General features: G+C 34.2%; 1 protein-coding gene across 1 annotated transcript in view; it reads left to right on the forward strand.

Moving 5' to 3' along the window:
* The first annotated feature begins 1,148 nt into the window (after positions 1 to 1,148).
* LOC121390950 (DNA replication ATP-dependent helicase/nuclease DNA2-like) overlaps positions 1,149 to 25,122 on the forward strand; it is a 35,034-nt gene continuing 11,060 nt past the window's right edge. The window contains exons 1-17 of the mRNA XM_041522775.1: positions 1,149 to 1,176; positions 1,768 to 3,632; positions 4,121 to 4,198; positions 5,187 to 5,258; positions 5,532 to 5,693; positions 7,380 to 7,404; positions 7,869 to 7,931; positions 9,748 to 9,833; positions 10,636 to 10,752; positions 11,109 to 11,168; positions 11,667 to 11,709; positions 12,628 to 12,720; positions 13,378 to 13,495; positions 17,255 to 17,423; positions 20,942 to 21,127; positions 22,354 to 22,485; positions 22,931 to 23,074. Coding sequence (XP_041378709.1) covers positions 1,153 to 1,176; positions 1,768 to 3,632; positions 4,121 to 4,198; positions 5,187 to 5,258; positions 5,532 to 5,693; positions 7,380 to 7,404; positions 7,869 to 7,931; positions 9,748 to 9,833; positions 10,636 to 10,752; positions 11,109 to 11,168; positions 11,667 to 11,709; positions 12,628 to 12,720; positions 13,378 to 13,495; positions 17,255 to 17,423; positions 20,942 to 21,127; positions 22,354 to 22,485; positions 22,931 to 23,074 — 3,437 coding nt within the window. The 5' untranslated portion in view covers positions 1,149 to 1,152. The remainder of the gene's footprint in view (positions 1,177 to 1,767; positions 3,633 to 4,120; positions 4,199 to 5,186; positions 5,259 to 5,531; positions 5,694 to 7,379; positions 7,405 to 7,868; positions 7,932 to 9,747; positions 9,834 to 10,635; positions 10,753 to 11,108; positions 11,169 to 11,666; positions 11,710 to 12,627; positions 12,721 to 13,377; positions 13,496 to 17,254; positions 17,424 to 20,941; positions 21,128 to 22,353; positions 22,486 to 22,930; positions 23,075 to 25,122) is intronic.

Raw genomic sequence — 25,122 nt, forward strand, 5'->3', positions numbered from 1 at the left:
GTTTCTGCCAGAGGGTAAAGCGGGTATGACGCCATACCCAAATATGTTTGGAGATTTTATTATTTTTAAGTTAACCTTTTGACAAAATTAATAACTTATCATTACTGTGTGATTTTCTTAACCCTAACTCTAAAATTAACACATTTTCTTTCTGTCGACTGGTTGCATTCAGCACACACATTGTAAATATTCAATTCCATAGCGCCATACCCCAAAATGTCTTTCTGGCATAAACACTCAATACAACTATTCATATAGCACAATTACTGGCTACATGTATGTCAGAAATTATACAGTCATGTTCTGGTTCAGGAAACATTATTTTTTAAAGTTTGATTAGCAATTTAATAGTTTCCAGTCAATAACAAATTGATTGGCAAGTATTGTTTAAATTGAGAAATCTGAAATTTGCATAGCAAATCGTGACATGATACATCTAGAGATTATTACACAAGCTTGTTTGTCGTATTGATTTTACGAAACAAGTGTCAGGATTTTAGTATTGCCTGAGCGAGAGCGAGGGTAATACATGAATCCTGACACAATTTTCGTAAAATCAGTACGACACACACGAGTGTAATGATTTCTTTATTATCCATATTATTATTGTTGTTTCCTTTATGAATAAGACACAACTCAAAATGTTTCAGCCACAACTAGGAGACGATGAAATAATGTCATATTTCAAATGCACAGTCTGAGACTGGAGAAATAACGTCATGTTATGACGTCGCTTTCCAAAATTATGTCATTACACTTGTTATCACATGTGTGCTTCATATGATTATTAACTCTGTCATGTTGAACCATATGGATAATAATAAACAAAATGTTCCATGAAGTGTATTTTACACCATGTAATTATACCATCATTCTACTTCATTTTTGTATTGAGCACGTTTTGTATCAAGTAACCATTTCATATTATAGAACCTTTTACATAACTGAATATTATTTCTTTACAAGAAAGCTGTATTTATATGGAGGAACTGATGTTTGTGGTGATATTTTGCATGTCTGTTAAATATAAATTGATGACGTGGACTCATGAAAGATTCTGAGATGTTTGATACAGATTTTCCTTGCATGTGTTGGATATTACTATTATTAGTTCTGATTAAAAACTTGTTTTCTTTATAGGATGAAAAACAGATGAAAATATCCACATTTTTTCAGGTATTGTTTAGAAGGTATTCTGTAGCAGTTGCTATCATTTGATGAATGTTTGAGTTTTCCAATTATTTTGTATAAATTTATATTTACAGATAGTAGAAATAAAATGGCTGACTAGGATCAGTTGAAATCTGTGTTAATCAGTCCTGTACTGCAGTGAAACCTTTCTAAACTTGACACCCATGGGACCAAGTAAAACGTCAATGATTAAGGGGTGTCCAGTTAAGAGAGGTTCTGTTTTTAAAGGGACCAGTTTTGAGGGGTTTCACTGTATGACATTTAAAAAGTGTATATACATAAATGTACAACAGCAATGCCCTCTTGTAAAATGGTAGATATTTTCACAGTGAGATTGAAAAAATGGCTTTTGTTACATTCCTATTTATTTGGTAACTACTTCACAAAGAAAATACAGAAATATAAATATTTGTTAAGACCATGAAAACATTATATTTTTATGTTTTATTGCTATACATGTCTTCATACGTTTCACCTAATAAATATTAAACTTACGGGAAGCTTATAGAAAAACAGAAATAAATCATTTTACAATTTCGTCTCAAGTTTGTTTAATTAATCTGATTTTAATTTCAGAACAAGGCCGAAAATCAAGTCCCAGTCCAAAGTAAACTCTTCACTAGTGTGGGCACAAGCAAATCTCAAAAACAAACTTCTACTGCAGTTACCCATGATAATGCAAACAGGAAATGCAGCCATATTGCTTCTTTTTCAATACAGAGGTCTACAAGTATGTCTGCTTCAAAGATGGAATCTGTTACGGCACAATCAGATTCAATAACGAAATCTCTTATTACGAAACATACTGCAGTGTCCTGTATAGTCAACAATACAGATGTTACCATGGTGACAGATTGTAAAGCAGAGCAGGAGTGTATCCCAGAGACCCAGATTGTCACTCCTGTGAAGCCCCGGTGTAATCACTTTGACGGCAGTGAGAGCAGTCCAGATATTACTGCTATTCCAGACACACCGGAGTCCCCACTGTCACACAGCAAGGAGAGGAAGACGTTCAGAAGCAACAGAAGCTTCTTGAGACCAGGCTTGCTGCTTGGCATACGACCAGGAGCAAAGCAAGGACCATCAAAAATCATTGAAAAGCCAAAGGGAAGCTTAAAAACAAGTCTAAGCCTGGTTTCGGTTCAGTTTAATACAAAAAAAGACGGCTGTATAGATTTAACTGAACAAATTGAATGCATACAGAGCCCAACAGCCATAGAAAAGAAGATGCAGGAATGCTCTGCAGATATTGAAGGAAATGATGGAAGCATAGATAAAGAAGATACCCCAACAAAGTGTTATGGTTCTGTCAACACGCACACAAAGAGACTTGCAAAAATGGGGTCTTCTCCTGTTGCCAAAAGAATTTTGACTTTGGAGAAAAATGAGTCATCTTCTGCAAGCAGCTCTGGTCTTTTATCAGTGCATAAAACTGAAGTAGAAAATGTAGAAAAATCTATGGTTAAACGAGTCCTATCTTTAATGGGTAATAATGTGGATTCTCAGGTGGAAATGTACAGTACTAAGCAGCGTGATTATCAGCTTGGAATAACTAGAGCAAAGAAAAATAAATGTGCTGAAGATTTTGATGAAAATGATGAGTTGCTATCTGAAATACTGAATGAAATTGTATCGAAACCTGTACCTCAAGTAAAGAAACAGATATCTAATCTTACTTCAAGACCCCAAATGAAAATACCAATAAAAAAAGTCAGTGCTGTGGAAATGAAATGTAGAAATGACTCGCTACATAAATGTTTAGATGTGGACCCATTGACCGACGATGATTTGATTTTGTTTAAAACTCTTGATTTGTCTTTTGATGAAAGCTTTGACACTGAGATGGTACATTCTTCCTATGTGTCCTCGCCGAGTGTTATTTTAGGTAATCCCCAGTGTTGCTGCATTAGTGCTCTGAATGGACAAACTTGCAACAGAAGCCATTGTAGAAATAAAGAAAGTATTAAACAGGGTGGACAAGTCATTTTTGAAACTGGTGGTGTAAATGTGTCTGAGAAACATTTCGATAAGAAGGAAGAGAAATGTCCCTCACAAGACAGCATGACTTATGGTTTGTGTGCCTCTGATACTGAAATGCGAAACGATGTCTCGGAATTTCCACAGTGTTCTGCCTCACCAGAGTCTGGAGATGAGAAAACATCGAGGTTTTATGCTTCAGACATGGAAACAAAAACTGGGATTGATAGTTCGCAAAGTGAATCAACATCATCTCAAAAACATAAAATGTCTAATGTGTATGTCTCTCAGTGTTCTGACATTAAGGGTTCACGAGCAGATGGTTGTTTGATTGACAGCACGGAGGTCCCTCCCACATCTTTGGTATCCGGAGTTAGTGACAACCCTGATAGACATGCCTCATCACCTGACAGCCAGTTACTTTGTGATGAGTTTGACAGCTTCACCTCATTTGAAAATGAGACGTACGTACTTGCAAATAAAATAGTAATAATAAAATGTTTTATTAATTCTGGACATTCTACTTTTTTCTTTAAAATGCATCTCCAGTTAACAATAGTTGTGTTTTCTTTTCATAATACATGTAATAAAGAAGATGCAGAAACTTGTTTAGTTATTGGCATATAAATGTGAGCTGATGGAGAGAATATCACTACAGGTAGTTAATCCGTAATCACATGAGTTATTCTAAATGCTTGTCAATATTGCATTGAACAGAAGAAATACAATTATCTGAAGATCGTTAATTTATTTAAAAAAAATTAATGGGAACTTCTTCATACATTTTATTGAAAAATCACATGGATTTGATTTGTGAAAAGTAATCCTACCTTAACCTTGTTTCTAGTAATATTTAAAAAAATTATAATTTGTCATGCTGTACATTATACTGTAGTTAAGAAACCTTAATGCCAAGTTTGATTAAAAACAGTCTAAATAATTTCTCTTGCAGGTTATTTTCTCAAATGAGTGGTGTGAGACCTGCTGATAGATTTGGAAGATACAAGGTTATCAGAGTTGAGTATGCAGGGTAGGTACATTCATTGTGAACAGTGAGGGGTCAACTCGGTTCCTTTCAAGGATGGATTTTGGACATTTGGAACTTCAGTATCAAAGAGTTTTCAAATGTTTTTCTTTTTAAGGGTTGTTTTATACTTGTTTTGAGTGTTTTGGAAACCAGTCTTTTCAAAATTGTACCCCAGGGCCATAGATGTGACACAAATTTACTAATTCTTGTCCCAGCCAGTGCATCACGACTGGTATATCAACGGCTGTGGTATACGCTATCCTGTCTGTGAGATGGTGTATATAAAAGATCCATTGCTACTAATGCAAAAATGTGGGTTTCCTCTCGAAGACAATATGTCAGAAATTACCAAATGTTTGACGTCCAATAGGCGATGATTAATAAATCAATGTGCACTAGTGGTGTCATTAAGCAAAACAAACTTTAACTGACCAGATTTAAGGTCATGGTAATTTTGAAGTTTGTTAAAATATTTGTTAATAGATGGTAAGACAAAGAAAGGCCTCTGAAAATTTGAGAATGGTCGTTTTGTTTGCTCATTGCTCGTGCAAATCTAATTTTGCATAACCTATTTTTTGTTTGGCGAAATTTGAATCACCATTTACTTGAATATAACTGGCTATGCAAAAAGAAAATGGGGTACCTGGATTTATTTCTGCGTAAGCGATAGATGGGTCACGCAGATTTTCAATTCTCAGAAACCCGAGATATTTTGTAACAAACAGAAATGATTCAATTGTTTTGAAACAGTTTTAAAGAGTTAGTCTCAAAGTTGCATAATGACCAAAAGTATTTATTTATAAAATGTAACGGATTGTTTTATAAATTTATATTATTTACAAATCTAGTTTTTACCATTCTAGTTTTATTATGGATGTAATGGATAAACACTACTGTTTGTAGATCACATACATGTATTTGTTTGAAATAGAAAAAAAAGAAATGGTTTTTAACATCAGTTGAATGCTTTTTGAATATTTATTTTTTGCAGACATGATTTGGTCTTAGAGTTGCAGTCAGATATTAATGGAGAAGAGAAGACTTGTATTTTGCAGGATTTTTGGTAATTACAGTTTTTAAATTATGTTTTATTTTATTTTAATTACCTGGTATAATATCTTTGGTGATATTTATGTCTATAGAATTTATTGGAATTATCATAATGTCCATTGGCGTAAAACATTGTATAAACACAAAAATGACATCTTGCATATGCTTCGTGCGGATATAGTGGTACCACATGCATTTGATATTAAATGCTGTGAGTGTTTTAATAGTATTGTAATGAATGTGCCACTATAGCCATGATGATTTGATTTGATTTGATTTTTAACAGGGCAGACAGTCATGTAAACGAAGGTAACATCGTTCACATCCTGGGTGAGTTTAATGAGGAGAAAAAGTGTTACATCAGTGACCGGTCCGGACTCATCATCATTCATCCCGATACACTGCTGTCTGGTACATCAGTAGTATCAAGTATCCACTGTATGCGGAGGTAAACGGACATTTCATGTACAGGTCTCTCAAATCTTTGTTTTCTTAAATTAAAATGTGATTATGGGTGCATGTACTGATCTGTAGTAATTAGATTTTGTTCTGTTTCTAGCAGTACATGACGTAATGCTTTATATAAAAAATTGTCAAATAATGTTTGGGTTGACAGGCATTGAAATAAACAGTGGACAGGTTACTGCAAAATATGGGTCTGAAAACATACAACCTAGAAGAAAACATACAACTTAGAAGAAAACATACAACCTAGAACAACCTAGAACATGATCTGAATATTAATTTAGCCAAATTTTATGATTGATCGCAAAAATGATTAGTTACATTTAATCCCAACAAAACTAATGTATTGTTATTTTCTCAAAGAAATGTGCTTAATGAACCACCTCTTGAGTGTGGTAACACAACTTTAAAACTATCCAAAACACATAAACATTTAGGTGTAACCCTGTCAGCTGATGCAAAATGGTCCAGTCATATTCAAACTGTGTGTAAATCAGTGTCAGTAATGATTTCAGTATTAAAGAAATACAAACTGTTATTAAATCGTCAAACTTTAATGAGAATATTCATATGACTTATTTTAGAATGTTCTTCTGAGGTATGGGATGGCTGTTCTGAATTAGATACAGATAAATTAGATAAAGTACAGTTAGAAGCAGCTAGAATAATCACTGGCATGCTCAAATGTGCCATGCAATTTGTTATATAAGTTTGACTACTTTTAAGTGAAAGAAGAAATGCAAAAAAAAGAAATCACTAAAATAATGAAAAGAATGGCTCCTAATTTTTTAACTGAGAAAGTAAAAAACAAAGAGTCCCTTACATATTAAAAAGATAGGGGGAAAATATCAACACCGTTTTTGAGAACCAGTTCATTAAAATCTTCATCTATTTATTCAACAATTAATCTTTTGAATAATTTAAATCCAGTAATTAGAAACTCTGCAACTATATCATCCTTTAAAAAAGCAGTAACACGAACAGTAGATTTTGTTCAATCATACTTTTGGTGTGGGAAACGAAGAGGAAATATATTACACACAATACTAGTATTACGACATGGGTGTAGTGCCTTAAATGCAGATCTTTACAGATGTGGGCTTACAACAGATCCTTTATTTAACTGGATATTATACAGAAAATGGCATTCACTATTTTCTTCAATGTTAAAAATGTGAGCAGCAGAGGCAGGTTCTCTGTACTTGTTACAACATGTACAACCAATACATTTACAACTGCTTTTATATGGTTGAAATACCTTAAGTGATCTCTATAATAATTTTTTTTTTATTTGTGTTCAAAATGTTATTAAACAAACACATGGTTTTGATTAATATAGTCTGATGGTTTGTCTGCACATGTACTTCTTTGTTTTTTTTCTTGTTGCTTTCAAAATCATGTAAATAATACCCTCTTTTCTTCAGTTTGATTATTAAAATACATTTGTATACAAATTTTATATATATGTACATTACTATTATATTATAATTAAGTAGTAGTTGCCATTATATTGTATGTATTTAGGAGAGGGCCTAGTAAGTTGGCAAACTTGTACCCAGTCCTTTTGTTGTTTATACTATTAAATATGTTTTTAATCAAACATACAGATTACGATACATTTATATTTTCATTTTTCAAAATAGCTTACTGACTGTATTTTTTTTTACAGATCTGTATTGAGTGAAAAATTTAAGGTAACTGAACATATAGAGTTTATCTGTATAAATTGAGATCATTTACTGTGACTCATCATGCATTATTCAATTTCCATTTTCTTTTCTTAATATTGCTTGAGATCATTTTAAAGAGGTAATTAACATTGATTGAGATAGGATTTTTTATCACTATGATTTTGATTAAAAAATTTTTTTAAAAGCATTAGTAATTATTTTTTATCCCAGTGGTAAAGCACTCGCCCAATGCGCAGTCAATTTTGGATTGATCCCCAATAGTGGGCATATTGGGCTATTTCTTTTTCTAACCAGTACACCACTACTGGCATGTACTATCCTGTCTGGGAGTGGTGTCGTTTAACAAAAACAAACTTTGTCATTATTTGATCTTTGAAACCTACATTTGTATAGATTTACATAATCTCTTCAATGAAGTTACTTTTATTCTCCAACAAATCTTATTTGTATAAATTTCACTCTTTTAGGGTTGTGATGACAAGAATATACACATGTTATTTGGAAGCATCATCCACTGTTTGTTTCAGCAGGTATGTTTATGATGTATTAAAAATCCTTGGTTGAAATAAAACATTATTTTCATATAAATATTGTCACATTCTAGTTTTGACTCGCATTCTAGTTTTGACGGATGACAAATATACAAAATCATTTTAAAAATATGTTTAAACTCATGCAATGTAAGAAATGATAATATAGTAACAATTTGGCCTGTACCAACTAAATTATCCGATACATTTATTAGTAACATAATTATAGGTATACAGTAAAGTATTCTTATAACGAACTGGAAGGAACCATGATATTTTGTTATAGCAGTAGTTTGTTCACATTTGATTAAGTTGGTTATTAATGTATAGGGAGATAAAATGGGACTATGATCAGTTCGTTTTGTGCAGTAGTTTGTTCACATTTGATTAAGTTGGTTATTAATGTATAGGGAGATAAAATGGGACTATGATCAGTTCGTTTTGTGCAGTAGTTTGTTCACATTTGATTAAGATGGTTATTAATGTATAGGAAGATAAAATGGGACTATGATCAGTTCGTTTTGTGCAGTAGTTTGTTCACATTTGATTAAGTTGGTTATAAATGTATAGGGAGATAAAATGGGACTATGATCAGTTCGTTTTGTGCAGTAGTTTGTTCACATTTGATTAAGATGGTTATTAATGTATAGGGAGATAAAATGGGACTATGATCAGTTCGTTTTGTGCAGTAGTTTGTTCACATTTGATTAAGTTGGTTATTAATGTATAGGGAGATAAAATGGGACTATGATCAGTTCGTTTTGTGCAGTAGTTTGTTCACATTTGATTAAGATGGTTATTAATGTATAGGGAGATAAAATGGGACTATGATCAGTTCGTTTTGTGCAGTAGTTTGTTCACATTTGATTAAGTTGGTTATTAATGTATAGGGAGATAAAATGGGACTATGATCAGTTCGTTTTGTGCAGTAGTTTGTTCACATTTGATTAAGTTGGTTATTAATGTATAGGGAGATAAAATGGGACTATGATCAGTTCGTTGTGTGCAGTAATTTGTTCACATTTGATTAAGTTGGTTATTAATGTATAGGGAGATAAAATGGGACTATGATCAGTTCGTTCTGTGCAGTAGTTTGTTCACATTTGATTAAGTTGGTTATTAATGTATAGGGAGATAAAATGGGACTATGATCAGTTCGTTCTGTGCAGTAGTTTGTTCACATTTGATTAAGTTGGTTATTAATGTATAGGGAGATAAAATGGGACTATGATCAGTTCGTTCTGTGCAGTAGTTTGTTCACATTTGATTAAGTTGGTTATTAATGTATAGGGAGATAAAATGGGACTATGATCAGTTTGTTCTGTGCAGTAGTTTGTTCACATTTGATTAAGTTGGTTATTAATGTATAGGGAGATAAAATGGGACTATGATCAGTTCGTTCTGTGCAGTAGTTTGTTCTAAGCATGTTCGTTATAAATGTACTTCACTATAATTATATTATTTTCCAGGACATACTTCTTTTGGTAAAAACTCATGTATTCTCTATTTGTGGTTATTTCAAAATATATAATAAATATAGGATAGTAAACGAGCTTTAGCGAGTGACAATGAAAATTATTTAATGAGGGACATAAACATGATACAAAATGGTAGCGAGTTTAATATCCTATTTATTACCCATAATTGATTGTAATTTATATCACTCATCTCGTTTTGTTGATGTTCCTGTAAGATTGTAGTTCGCCAATTGATGATGTCACACAGTTTTACGTCCCACTTGGCGTTCTAATGGGATGTATCACTTATACGTTCCAAGATATTTTTAACCATGTGGGTAATAATGTAACTTACCTAGGTTCTGAAGAACAATGTGTCATCTGAGACTGACATCATGAAACAGACGGCCTCTGTGATGCAGCTGTCCAAGTTCCTGCATGAAATGTAAGTCAGGCAACATGGATTTGGAAATACATCGCTTGGTGTAAGTTACACTGTTATTCAAACCTTAACACAGTTTACGACAATAATAACCAGGTCAGAACCATTATTAGTCACCTACAGGTCCAGCTGGAGGAGACTATAGGTTTCATCTCCTTCCGTCTGTCTGTCCGTCTGTCCCACATATAGTGTTCTGGATGTTTGTTTTAGAACACCTTGAGATATTGACCTAAAATTTTGTGTATAGCTTTATAATGTACTGTTACAGATCAAGTTTGACTTTCATTGCAAATTACCCATTTTTGGTGGAGTTATGGCCCTTGAACTTAGGAAATATGAAAATTGGTTTTCCAGACAGTTTTTTTTTCAGAAAGTCTTGAGATATTGAGCTAAAATTGTCGAGTTCGGTTGGGGACATGTATTGCTAAAGCAGTACTCTCATAATGCTTGTTTTAACTAGTTTTACAATGTATATATTTGTACTTTCCATATACTTACCGTTGGTGACACCCAATAGCCGATATGTATTTTTGTGCTGGGGTGTCATTAAACAAACATTCATTCATTCATTCATTCATTCATTCATATTTGTACAACTAGTCTCTTACTTTCACAATTTTTATTTTAGAACATGTATATATTTGTACAAATAGTCTCTTATTTTCATAAGTATTTGTTAACCACCTTCAATAAAATAAATCTCAAATATAAGCAGTAATGGGTAAATGACCTACAAATTGGTTGATTACCTTCAAGCATCAGTCAAACCAGTACTCTTTAGTTACACTAAATGATTATTTTGTAGGTACAGTCAGAATGTTTCGGAAGCTGTTGTACTTGAGGAAATAAAGAAGTATGTTCCGCCTCTGATGAAATGGTTGCGAATGCACACAGCATTAAACAGAGAAACGGCAGCAAATAGGTAGACATACTATTACATATCATACCAGTAAAGCAGGTTTTCAACTATTGTCAGATTGATGTCTATATTTTGCTATTTCACTATCCATTCATTGTCAAGATGAGGTATCTTACATGTGTTAGGGATCTGGAGAATGATAATAGTAGAAGCTTCGGCTCCTGGTAGGGCCTCCCAAGCTGGATGATCACAGGACAGAGGCTGCTGAAAACGGAAGTGCAGGTTGACACATATATGCTCATTACGACTTGCACATTAATTAATTAATACATCACTTTTACCACCAGCTGCTGCTAAGTTGGTTTAAATTGTTTTAGAAAAGATTTGGATAAATTACATTAATTTTTTATCCTTTTCAGTGTGAATAATGTGCAAGTTTGTAAAATTCAAGATATTGAAGAAAATATTTGGTCTCCAAGGTAAACAAAATGAATATTTTTTGAATTAATAGATTGATTATTTTGTTATATTTTTACTATATCTGCCATGCAAAGGCAAACGGCAGGAGGTGGTGAATTATAAATGTTTTGAAAATCACTTTTTGTGACTTTTATTCATTTGGTAGTGGCTTTACTAAGCTGTTGAATGATTTGGTTTCTCAGTAATGTTTGAGGAAGATATTTCTCAGGTATCTGGTTGTATCATATTGATGCTTGTTTTAAAAGATCACAACTCGTACAGTAACTAATTTTGTGACCTGATTATCTAGGAGAGGGCCAAGTAAGTTAACAAACTTGTGCCCAATCCTTTTGTTGTTTATGCAATAAAATATGTTTTCATCAAAACCTGATTTTCACTTACTCTACATGATTTGATAATTTAGTTATATTTTTACTAATTACTAAGTCCATATTATAATTTGCTTGAATTAAAAGTGAGAAAAGCCTTGTTTGAATGTCTTGTTTGATTTGTTACAGATATGGAATTAAAGGAAAAATTGATCTCACTGTTGATGTAAAGGTTAGTTTTATATGAGTAGTTGAGAAAGAAACTGATTCTGGATGTAGTTTTAACTGGCAGTTGATGCGATTAATAGACTTCATCATATGTGGTCATATGGGATAGAAAAAGTAAAGATGGTGGAAATTTCGACCCGGGATGAGGCATGCCGAGTCCCAGGGTTGAAATGTCTACCACCAAGGGTGTACTTTTTCTATCCACCATGACCGCATATGATAGAGTCGTTTTCTCCCATCCATTCGATAAATAAACCATTGTTTTACACGGAACAAACAAAGATGGCTGAAAAAGTAATTTCTTTATTTGACCATTTTATCATAAATAAACTATACTATCATATTTGCCGCGTCTGTTTCATGTGTTAAATATAATTGAACACTACAAATTAACAATATAGCTTTTATAATGAAGGCTTTAATAACAAAATATCTAAAACTAACCAAATCACATTAAAATGACGTCATATATTACCAACGACGTAATACTCTACATGTTAAAATGCACTGACGTCATAGCCTATGCAAAACCGACTTATTCCATATGGGCTGACGTCAGGGAATGGGTCTGTCTTGCATACATGTAGCTAGAGATGGGAGAAATTTTAATCTTTTTCTTGATGAAGACATTTTGACTTCTGTAATAAAATTTTAGATAATATCTTCTAACATGTAAACAAAGAGACTGTGGTGTGTACACAATTACCGTATCAATTACATATCGGTTCTAAGTATATTCAATTTATTATAACAGTTTTAGGACATTTAATGAACTGATTTCCAGAAAATATCTATAAAGGCAAATTGGGAAAGTCAGATTTAGATTTATACAGAGTTGGAACTTAAAACAGAAAATATACAAAATGTCACCATTCTTAGCATTTTAAAATGACTGTGTTTTAATGTTGATTTTTGCATGCAGATTCAGAGGGAAAAGTCTCGGATTGAGAAGAAAGTTATTCCACTTGAGCTGAAGACTGGAAAAACAACATACTCCATTGAACACACGGGACAAGTATGTTCATAATGAGTTGTGTTAGTAGAGTAAAAACAATTATATTCATACACAGTATATCCACTAAATAATTATATAGGGGAACATCCACATAGTACATATTCCCAGATGTAGTTGTGTTGAGACATCACAAAAAACGTGATAATGGAAAGTTTTGGCGACAGAGAACATACACCCCTAAAAATGTACCAGTGTTATTAAATAAGACCCACCGAATCAAATGATGTTTGTTTTCAATATTTTATGATTACACTTTAATTCTGTTCATACCTATGTCTTCAATTTTATGGTTTGAAATGTACACAATTATTTCTTCTTATTCTGTTCAATATACTTTAAAGTGTGTAGAGTCAGTGTACACCTGTGAGGAGGAGGTACAGGCAGGTGGTAAAAAGTTCCAGAATTTAACATACATACAGTTTGGATTGTACTTTGTGTTTAAATATTACATGAGAAAGTGGCAGACGTTGCCAAAGGGAGATAATCGTCAGTGTTTATGTTTATAATTAGACATGGAATTTTAAAAAGTAAACAGTGTTGATAATGGTTTTGTAAATAATACAGTAGACTTTGATACCATACTGTATGGGCAGTATTTACTAAAGTGTTTTGTTGTAATTTTGTGGAATGATTGTCTAGTTTTCGTGTTCCGTGTAGGTGACTCTATACTCCATGATGAGCTCCGATCGCCGTGACGACCCGGAAGAAGGGTTGCTGTTGTACCTGAAGGATCCTGACATGAAGCTAATTCCGGTGAAGCAGGACAACAAGAGAGGTATTGTTACAGTAGCATTGGTAAAGCACTCACTTGATGCATGGCCGATCAGGATCTATCTCCATCGGTGGGCCCATTAGGCTATTTCGTGTTCCAGCCAGTGCACCACGACTGGTATATAAAAGGCCATGGTATGTGCTATCCTGTCTGTGGGATGGTGCATATAAAAGATCCCTTGCTAATAAAAAATATAGCAGGTTTCCTCTAAGATTATATGACAAAATTACCAAATGTTTGACATTGAATAGTCGAAGATAAATAAGTCAGTCATTAAACAAACTTTAACTTTATTACAACAGGGCTCGAACTTCAGAATTTATCACCCACGGCAATTAAAAAAACTAATTGCCGTCGGTAAAAGGGCCGACCGACGGCAATTTTGAATATAGTGATGGCAATTTTTTTAAACTGACTTTTGCAGCAAATAAACTTATCTGAAAGGTTTTTTTTTTTGTATGTACAGTATAACCTCGATTTACCACCCCCCGATTTAACGCCAACCTCTCGTATCGCCAACTTTCTTCCAAGTACCGTTTGTTTTCTTGGTTAATTCCCTCTGTTTAGCGCCACCCTCGCTATCCGCCATCCGCCAAACATCTTTTTGAACAAAATGCATTTTAGATGTTACAGACCCCTCGATTATATCGCCCGTGCTCCAATTAGCTGTAATCAAGCGGCTCGACAGGAGTACATTGGCCGTAATTAAGCTCTACAGGAGTTGTTACTTTTCGTATTGTTTAATGATTGACTGTGTTACAGTTAGTTGTCAGTGCAGTGATTCCGCAGTTCAAAGAAGTAGCGGTACCAGACAAAAAACCGGTTTGATGATCACGTGACAATAAGGGATTTGATCGGTGCATTTGATCGGGCCATTCTGGGTAAATGCGTAACATCAGTTGTTTTAGTCCTAATCAAGTATGACCCGCGTTTAATAAATAAAGAAACATCCTTTTTAACTGTTATTGTGTGTAAGCTGTATAAGCTGATGAGTTAGTTGCAAAGCTCAAAGTGAATAAAGAATTGAAAACTGAAAAGTTTTTTTAAGAGCAGGGCCTCTATGCGAGTTTCAACTCAGCATTTGGGATAAATATCATGGTACCGATCAGGCATTTCATTGCAGTAAAATGGATTCTAAACGCAAACGTGTCCTATTAGACCGGAAGAAGTTCCCTCAGCGGTATGTGCGCGAGATGCGATCAAAACAGTTCTTCGGTTTATAGAAGGTAATCCACATTCAGTTGAGTCCGATGTAAATTCGATGATTTCTTTCCAAACGAGTGAACGAGTTAATTCTTCTGAGCACACAGCAGAAAAATATTCTGGACTTTTTTAAAAAGGATTAACTTTGACACTGTGCTAATCAAATTTACTGTACTTTTTACCGTTTCACCGTACTTGTTTACGTTTTTATATTTCCAATGTTCATTGCTGATTGACAAATTAAAATTAATGTTTAACTTGTTACCTAGTTTTTTCTGTTTTTGTTTATTGTCGTTTTAAACAAACTGTGACATTTAATACATGCAGATGTATTAAATGGAAAATATGTTTGGTGGCGCATCCTTGGCACCCTCACTTTAATGCCAACTCGATATAACGCCAAAATCACGTAGGTACCACAGTAGGCAGTAAATCGAGGGTATACTGTACATGTATTCAGATTTCTTCAATGTATGTCAATAAACTTCAATAAACAAGAATTTATTATAAATGGAATCGTGGACTACTAGTATAAGCTAACATTTAACGGAACCTGGTGTTTCTGAGATGAAGTTGCTCAAGTTTTTGTGAATATGATATGAAAATTGTTCTATGGATGACATTAAATTGTACCTACATGTATATGGTCGCGCAGCCCCCACCCCACCCCACCATTAAAAAACAAAAACAAAAAAACAATAACAAAACACACTGAAAAGCAAAACAAAAACAAAAAAGGAACGTTTTGTTACCGTATATTGTTGTGTGTTGGTCGACTTTGAGGAAATACCTATCCCTTATTTTGCCTCTTGGTATCTGGTACTGAAAAATTGGTACGATGTACAAGCTGCATTATCTTTTGTGCACTGTTAGTTAAAACGTAGTTCGGTCTGACATTCACGGGTAGGATAATTCATTTTGCTAAACCGATCAAAGTTTTAATCATATTATTTTAAGAAATAAAGAGATTTTTTTAAGCAATCCCCTACCTTGGGATAACATTTTTTCTGGGTGTTTTATTTCCATGTTCATCGAGTGAATTGATCGCATTGATATTGCCAGCTGATAAAAAGTAGTTTTGTTGTTGTAAAGGCAGTGTATATATTATTTGGCACCCAAGATAAATGATTTTAATAATGAACACTACCACTTCCGTTGTTATAAGCGGTGATATCCCCCCCACCAAAAAAACTAAACGTTTCTATTATTTTATAAGGACAGTAAGTAAAAATCATCAGTTACGACCAATTAAATCTACAACTGAGGTTAAAATATCAGATGATAGTGGACACAAAAGACAGAATGGCCGTTCTGATCACGTGGCACCAAATAAGGTTGGTTTTTTTCAGTCTGAGATTGCCAAAAAAATTAAAATAAAATGTTTTCATTGCTAAAATAAAATATAACTTTTATTTGTGTATCAAACATACAAATGGAGACTGGTATGGGAAACAACAGAGGCTGCTACAAAATAGTGTTAAAATATGTTATGTAACTGCCATAAGCTACTGAAGTTTTTCATCAGTTGTGCTTGCATACACAATGTGGCTTTTTTCTTTTGATGTCCAGTGTGCAGACTGATCGATGTTTTTCAGTGTAGAAATAAAAAGTGCATTGGAGCTGGGTGCTGTAAATTATAACAGAATACCGAAAAATTAAGAGGGGCGCAGAAACAACAAATGGGGCTGCCAAACGTCAAAAGGGGCAGTATAACACGAAAGCAAGGAGGCAAAATGCAGCGAGAACGTATATTATACAACAACACATGGTACGCGCATGACTAAATATAGTTCCATTGCATGGTACTAATTAAACGCCCATTAACTCCAACCAGGACCCAAACATCCCTGTTAAATACTAGCAGATAATGTTCATACACGTTTATACATTTTGCCGTCGATCAGGAGCTTTGCCGATGGCACAAAAGTGCCATCAGTGATGCCCCAACCGACGGCAGTTTATATGTCACCGACGGCCATTGCCGTCGTTGCCGCCATTAAGTTCGAGCCCTGTTACAGTGTTGCTATAGTTACAGCAGTATCACATTGACCAGTCTGAGTAGAGAACTGAAGATGACAGTGTTGTTAACTTGCCAGTTAAAATAACTTTTTAACAGTGAAAACATTACAAACCTCTTCCCTAAATGATCAGTTAACTTTGTAACTTTTTAGCTTCAACATGTATCATTAATTTCAAATCTCTGTTTTCTAAGTGATCTAAGCTTTAAGCATACATGTATTACTTTGTGCAGAAATTTTAATATGAATAATTTCGTTTTAACATTGGCTGAGTGCAAAATCTTTAATGTGTAGTTTCATGGTTTTATGTACCCATTATTAATTGGTGACCTCTGCATTAAATAGTAATATCAATGCAAAGGCTTGAGAAATATTTGAAAATAATGTAGTGAAAACATTGAAATTTTATTTTCTTTTTTAAAATATAGTTTACATATTGATTTGTTTTATGGATTTTCCACAGTAAACATTTTAGAAACATTTACCAAGTCTAATTATGATCATATTGTAATTTTTTATATCCTAATTTTAATTGTGACAGGTCTTATACAGTTGAGAAATGAAATAGCGTACTATCTGAGTCAGCAGGTTGTTAGTTCGTCATGTGATGACCATGTGACCTATCAGTCTGTCCGTCTGCCACCACCAATCAACAACTCGAGAATGTGTGCCAGATGTCCACAAGTTTTCAACTGTGCTGCCTATCTAAAGTAGGAACTGCCTTTTAATGTTCTGCTTATTTGTATCACGTTTGTATTTTGTTGACTGAAAGATTATTATTTGGCTTTAGTACTGTAAATCTTGTTTCCTGACATCCACAGACTTTGTCAATGCTCATTTGCCTCTAATAATATATAAACATACATAACAATGATATATTAAAAAAAATGTCTTTCTTTTTTTCTGAATGAAAACATTAAAATGATTCATTGACCATTGATGTCGTTAGAAATAGAAATAAAAGTTGAAAATGAAATTATAGCTGGCTATTACCATTTGCTGCCAAAGTCATGTGACATACTCATGGTAATAGCGAAGCGTAAGACTGACATTATTTCATTAGTTTATATTAAATATTAACATCATACATTAACTACCAGTTAATATTAATTAATCAGAAGCAAGCCTTCAAATGCATATGACATGGTTATTAACACTTGCACATTGGATATTAAAATATCAATATTTAAAGACGAAGCATTTATTCTTTATGGGGGCGGGACCTAACCCAGTGGTAAAGTGTTCACTTGATGCGCGGTCGGTCTATGATCAATTCCTGTTAAAGGAAGGGACAATCAAGGCATTTGACCTGGTATGCATATTCAACGATATATAATACACATTATTGCTTAATATCAACAAGTATAATCGTATACCGTATATCTTCGCCTATAAGTCGAATTTTTTTCACCCAAAAATTATTTTACAACTTGGGGGGTCGACTTATAAGAGGGTAAAAAAATTTCACCAAAAAATATTACTGTTTTGGGGATTATTTTACAAGTTTTATTGTTGAAGTATGCCATGTATTTATACTCAAATATGTTAATTTGACACATTTATTTCTTATAACCTTTTTTTGGGGCATTAGAACGGTTTTGGTTATGCGAAAAGGCGTACGATCTCACTCACATGCCAAGACAACAGTCCACTTAGTTAAATTAACAGTCATCACTAATAGTAAAAATGTAAACAATACTAACTACCTGTTGCCTGGGTTTATTTTGAAATCTGGTCACTGGCATTAATGGTTGTTCAAACAATGTTTTGGCGGTGATTAACTTCATGAATATGGCCTCAGACCACAATTAATTTCGCTATATGTTTCTATATAGCCTTAGTGGCTATAACATTTTTATTAATATCAGCAGGCCCGTGAAGTTTTGTATGTACCTTTGCCTGCATGGGGGACACATACCCTGAAAAGGACAACCCCTGTTGTCCAGCTCTTTCTCCCAGCATATTGGTTTAAACAGACACACCCTCTAAACCAGGCCGGAGTACACCCATTTTACACAAAAAGCACTACTTTTGCATGGGCCGGAATTACCACAAACAAGTCTTCAATGTCAACAAGTTACACATGTTTACAAACTACATGCTATCCCCTGTCACTTCAGTCAAACAGTTGCCACTTCATAGCTGTCTGCCATGAAATAATCACAGTCAAACAGCAGACTACTTGCGCGGTCAAACTTCCGGATTTTGGACAACCAAATGGGAAGATAACTGTAATCTGAGGCCATATTACTGAGCTTTCCCTTAAAATAGACTGATCTCTGCAGTTCACTATCTAGAGCAATAGGGACACACATCATTTGGTACAAAAACCAGTGTACTTTCCAGAGTTATCCTCCTTACATGTATTAATATGGCGGCAAAACGTGATACTTTCAGTTTTATCGTAGTGATCTGTTGTCAGTGTTTATAAATAAAGTCGTTGTCTGTGCACAAAACCATCTGTACAGTACTATACAGTAACAGTCAAACAGCTTTCACTCTCTACTAAGGGAATATTTCGTTCTGATGCTATGTAATAATGATAGTTTGATTGGAATAGTCTGATTATATTGCGATGTACAAAACGTGAAAACCGAAGTTTGTAAAATAATTTTCTTTTGTTCAAATATTATTGTTCTCATGTGCTGAAAATAAGAAATATTTCAATATTTATAAGTAGTTTTTCATGGGTCGACTTATAAACGGGTCAATAAAAAAATACGTTTTCAGGGCTTGAAATTAGGGACTCGACTTATAGCCGAGATCGACTTACAGGCGAAGATATACGGTAGTTAATTAATAAAATAGTTAAATGTGATGGCTATTATATATAACGGGCGCAGCCATTTTGTATTATTCCAGTGAATACACCCTCTGGTGAGCTGGTGGTTACGTAATGCCTAACGTGTCATGTCAGGAATTAGTCTTCAAACTGAAGAAACAAAACATACCTGATTTTTGCGGATGCATCGCAATATTCTGTAATAATAGTCATCCCAGTAAGCCAGCAACAATTATATATTTATGTTTAATACAAAATAAACCACCATTGTCAAAGTGTTGAAATAACTGTATTATGGTTTGTACATAAATGAACCCACGTACTGAAATAATAATCAGAGTGTTTTCGTAGTTAATTGGTCTTTTCTTTCCGCGGCCTGTACCTGTGGTTCCTGATTGGCAAGTGTATATTTAGACGGTCCCAAGACACTGTGTCTAGACACACTAAAAAGACGTGCCTCTTTTATTAAGATCACAGGGTATTGTGTGTTAACCGTACGGACACCCCTCTTATCGTAATCAATCAGCCGTCTGCTTTATTACTATAAGTAATTCTGTAAAACCCTAGACTTTTCCATCTAAAATCACAAAACTGACCAATTACGTAGTCCCAAAGAAAAGAAAATTATCACTTGGGTATCGTGAGTGGTCGTTTTTGCTCGAACGTAGCATACCAATAGGCCTAATAATATGAATTTTTTTCTTTGGATTTTTTAAAAAAGAAAAATACTATAACTACATTTCGTTCTATTGATGCAAATTGAAATATATTTAGTTAAATAGTTTATTATACTATCAAGTCATTTATGTTGTTTTACAAGTCAGATTGATGAAAGCAAAGTGCCTTGTCGTAAATTAGAGCGTTTGTTTACACTGTGCATAGAGCAGATGGACAGAGCTGACGTCACTTCGCCCCAAGCTATACCACCGGACGTTACAAAAACAAAACAAAATGGCTGCCCCCATTTAGCAGGAATAATCATGTTTTTTTATTAACTTTAACGCGTTTTTCGTTTGTTAAAGTGTCAGTATGTGTTGGTGGTCCGGGTATGCATCTTTCCAACACATAAATCTCTGGTTTGAGTTTACTCTACCTTTAATGGGCCCATTGGGCTATTTCTCGTTCTAGCCAGTGCACCACAACTGCCATGGTATCCCTGTCTATGGGATGGTGCATATAAAAAATCCCTTGCTACTCGTGGAAAAATGTAGCGGGCTTCTTTTCTAAGACTATATGTCAAAATTACCAAGTGTTTGACATGCAATAGCCGATGATTAATAAATCAATGTGCTCTAGTGGTGTTGTTAAACAAAACAAACTTTAACTTTATTCTTTGTAGTTTTATATTTGATAAACATTTATTAAATAGCTTCTGAAAAATTGCATTTGCTGCTTATTAATAACATGTCTGTTCACTATTTCTTTTCAAACTTTATTTTTCCTTAGAACCCTTGAACAGTTGAATCTTGACGAGAAGCATGCCATGTCCGGTCTTGTGAGTGTCACCTTGTCCCACCTGACGAGAGAACATCTCGAGTACTTCACTCACTGGTGTCTGTGTCTCGATCTCGAGGCTCGCGATGGCCAGCAGACCAAGATCAAAGATATTTGGTGTAAATCCAGTATTGAAAGGTACCGGGGTATTTCTTGTTTTGTTTTAATAACATATTACTATGTTTTATAGTCAGGCTGGGGTGTTGTTAAACATTCATTTATTAGTTTGTTCGTTCATTCATTCATCAGTTTATTTATTTATTCATGCATTCATTCCTTGTCTCATGATTATGTAATATAAAGTGAATGTATTGTGTTTGTATGAGTATTAATAGAATGAAATATATTAAAACAAAAAAAGTTTAGCAAATTTGGTAATACTGCATTGTATGCCAAATTCCATGATGTGACAGTTATGCATTTCATTTTGTATTGAAAATCTCCTGGTATTACACTGACAAATGATGCATCAATTAAATCCAGGATCAGGGCCCATGCTTATAAAACTTTTAGAGTCCAGACTCAATCTCTAATGACATCACAAGCATACAATTTGTATGGCATTGCCATGATATTCACGTCTCAGACTCTATTAGAGTCTTGACTGGCCTCGGTGGCGTCGTGGTTAGCCATCGGTCTACAGGCTGGTAGGTACTGGGTTCGGATCCCAGTCGAGGCATGGGTTTTTAAATCCAGATACCGACTCCAAACCCTGAGTGAGTGCTCCGCAAGGCTCAATGGGTAGGTGTAAACCACTTGCACCGACCAGTGATCCATAACTGGTTCAACAAAGGCCATGATTTGTGCTATCTGCCTATGGGAAGTGCAAATAAAAGATCCCTTGCTGCCTGTCGTAAAAGAGTAGCCTATGTGGCGACAGCGGATTTCCTCTCCAAATCTGTGTGGTCCTTAACCATATGTCTGACGCCATATAACCGTAAATAAAATGTGTTGAGTGCATCGTTAAATAAAACATTTCTTTCTCTCTATTAGAGTCTCGAGTCTAGACTCTAAGAGTTTTATAAGCACCAAGCCAGATTTCACTTTGCAAGTTGCAAGTTTTCTTTTACTTAAACACATTTACCAAATTGCTAAACGTTATTTTGTCTTTGTATAGAATGGGTTTTTTTGTCATTTGGACAACTGTAACATAGAATGGCCACTTTTTGTTTTATGTGTTTTTAAATAAAATGAATGCATACTGTCAGAACTGTCATATGGTCTTTTCAGTATTCACTCTGGCCCAAATGAAAATGATTGCAGGGTTAACAAAGAAATGATAAGGTTCCACAGAGTAACAGGAAGCCAAACAGGACTGTTTATTGATTATAAAAATCAAAGTGATTGTTCTGTTGTTTTGTCAGGGAATCTGACGGTGACTGTCTCAGTGGCATGGTGATATTGAAGACCGAGGTGGGAAACATAACAGACAGTCAGTTTTTTTCCGAAGGGACAAGCTGTCTCATAACATTCAAACGATCGCAGGGATATAACAGGTACGTACCTAGGGCAAGGAAACTAAAAAAGAAAATCATCATAATAATATTCATTAATCATGATGGAAAACAGTTCGTATTTAACATTTTGACAGTTTATGATCATGTTAATTAATCATGACAGGAAACATTTTGTTTTAAAATGTAGCAACTTCTATTTAACATTTTAGAATTATGTACCAATCTGTGAAACCTGCACAGCAAATCACAACACGATTCTGGATAACTGGGCTTATTGATGTTTTAGTAAATTGTGAGAGACTTTTGTTTGAGTAAATACAGAATTGATCAATTTCTGGTTTAAAATTAAAACCTTTAAGAACAAAATATGGCATCTCTTTACGTTGTGAAACCTCTCAATTCCTTTCCAATTAATTTTACTTTTAGCATCATAAATGCTTTACTGTTTATTTACTAAAGGTTAGTCATGTTTATTTTTTACCAGTTTTTCAAAGACACCAGTGAACACAGTGGGCCTGTCAACAAATGACAGCATCGCAATCAGCACAGACGATGGACGTCTCCTGGTTCTCTGTACTGGAATCATTAGAAACATGTCGGAATATACAGTTCAAGTTGTTGTAGACAGGTAGCTTAATTCTAGATATTACTGGAATAACCTGGATTTGTATTACAAACACCTTCGAGCATGCAGTTCAAGTTGTAGACAGGTAGTTTAATATTACTGGAATAACCTGGATTTGTATCATTAGAAACACCTCGGAACATACAGGTCAAGTTGTTGTAGACAGGTAGTTTAATATTACTGGAATAACCTGGATTTGTATCATTAGAAACACCTCGGAACATACAGGTCAAGTTGTTGTAGACAGGTAGTTTAATATTACTGGAATAACCTGGATTTGTATCATTAGAAACACCTCGGAACATACAGATCAAGTTGTTGTAGACAGGTAGTTTAATATTACTGGAATAACCTGGATTTGTATCATTAGAAACACCTCGGAACATACAGTTCAAGTTGTAGACAGGTAGTTTAATATTACTGGAATAACCTGGATTTATATCATTAGCAACACCTCGGAACATACAGGTCAAGTTGTTGTAGACAGGTAGTTTAATATTACTGGAATAACCTGGATTTGTATCATTAGAAACACCTCGGATCATACAGATCAAGTTGTTGTAGACAGGTAGTTTAATATTACTGGAATAACCTGGATTTGTATCATTAGAAACACCTTGAAACATACAGGTCAAGTTGTTGTAGACAGGTAGTTTAATATTACTGGAATAACCTGGATTTGTATCATTAGAAACACCTTGAAACATACAGGTCAAGTTGTTGTAGACAGGTAGTTTAATATTACTGGAATAACCTGGATTTGTATCATTAGAAACACCTCGGAACATACAGTTCAAGTTGTAGACAGGTAGTTTAATATTACTGGAATAACCTGGATTTATATCATTAGCAACACCTCGGAACATACAGGTCAAGTTGTTGTAGACAGGTAGTTTAATAGTACTGGAATAACCTGGATTTGTATCATTAGAAACACCTCGGAACATACAGATCAAGTTGTTGTAGACAGGTAGTTTAATATTACTGGAATAACCTGGATTTGTATCATTAGAAACACCTTGAAACATACAGGTCAAGTTGTTGTAGACAGGTAGTTTAATATTACTGGAATAACCTGGATTTGTATCATTAGAAACACCTTGAAACATACAGGTCAAGTTGTTGTAGACAGGTAGTTTAATATTACTGGAATAACCTGGATTTGTATCATTAGAAACATGTTGGAACATACAGTTCAAGTTGTAGACAGGTAGTTTAATATTACTGGAATAACCTGGATTTGTATCATTAGAAACACCTCGGAACATACAGGTCAAGTTGTTGTAGACAGGTAGTTTAATATTACTGGAATAACCTGGATTTGTATCATTAGAAACACCTCGGAACATACAGTTCAAGTTGTTGTAGACAGGTAGTTTAATATTACTGGAATAACCTGGATTTGTATCATTAGAAACACCTCGGAACATACAGATCAAGTTGTTGTTGACAGGTAGTTTAATATTACTGGAATAACCTGGATTTGTATCATTAGAAACACCTTGAAACATACAGGTCAAGTTGTTGTAGACAGGTAGTTTAATATTACTGGAATAACTTGGATTTGTATCATTAGAAACATGTTGGAACATACAGTTCAAGTTGTAGACAGGTAGTTTAATATTACTGGAATAACCTGGATTTGTATCATTAGAAACACCTCGGAACATACAGGTCAAGTTGTTGTAGACAGGTAGTTTAATATTACTGGAATAACCTGGATTTGTATCATTAGAAACACCTCGGAACATACAGGTCAAGTTGTTGTAAACAGGTAGTTTAATATTACTGGAATAACCTGGATTTGTATCATTAGAAACACCTCGGAACATACAGTTCAAGTTGTTGTAGACAGGTAGTTTAATATTACTGGAATAACCTGGATTTGTATCATTAGAAACACCTCGGAACATACAGATCAATTTGTTGTTGACAGGTAGTTTAATATTACTGGAATAACCTGGATTTGTATCATTAGAAACACCTCGGAACATACAGTTCAAGTTGTTGTAGACAGGTAGTTTAATATTACTGGAATAACCTGGATTTGT

The sequence above is a fragment of the Gigantopelta aegis genome, chromosome 3 (assembly GCF_016097555.1).
Source record: "Gigantopelta aegis isolate Gae_Host chromosome 3, Gae_host_genome, whole genome shotgun sequence".
Classification (NCBI taxonomy): Eukaryota; Metazoa; Mollusca; class Gastropoda; order Neomphalida; family Peltospiridae; genus Gigantopelta; species Gigantopelta aegis.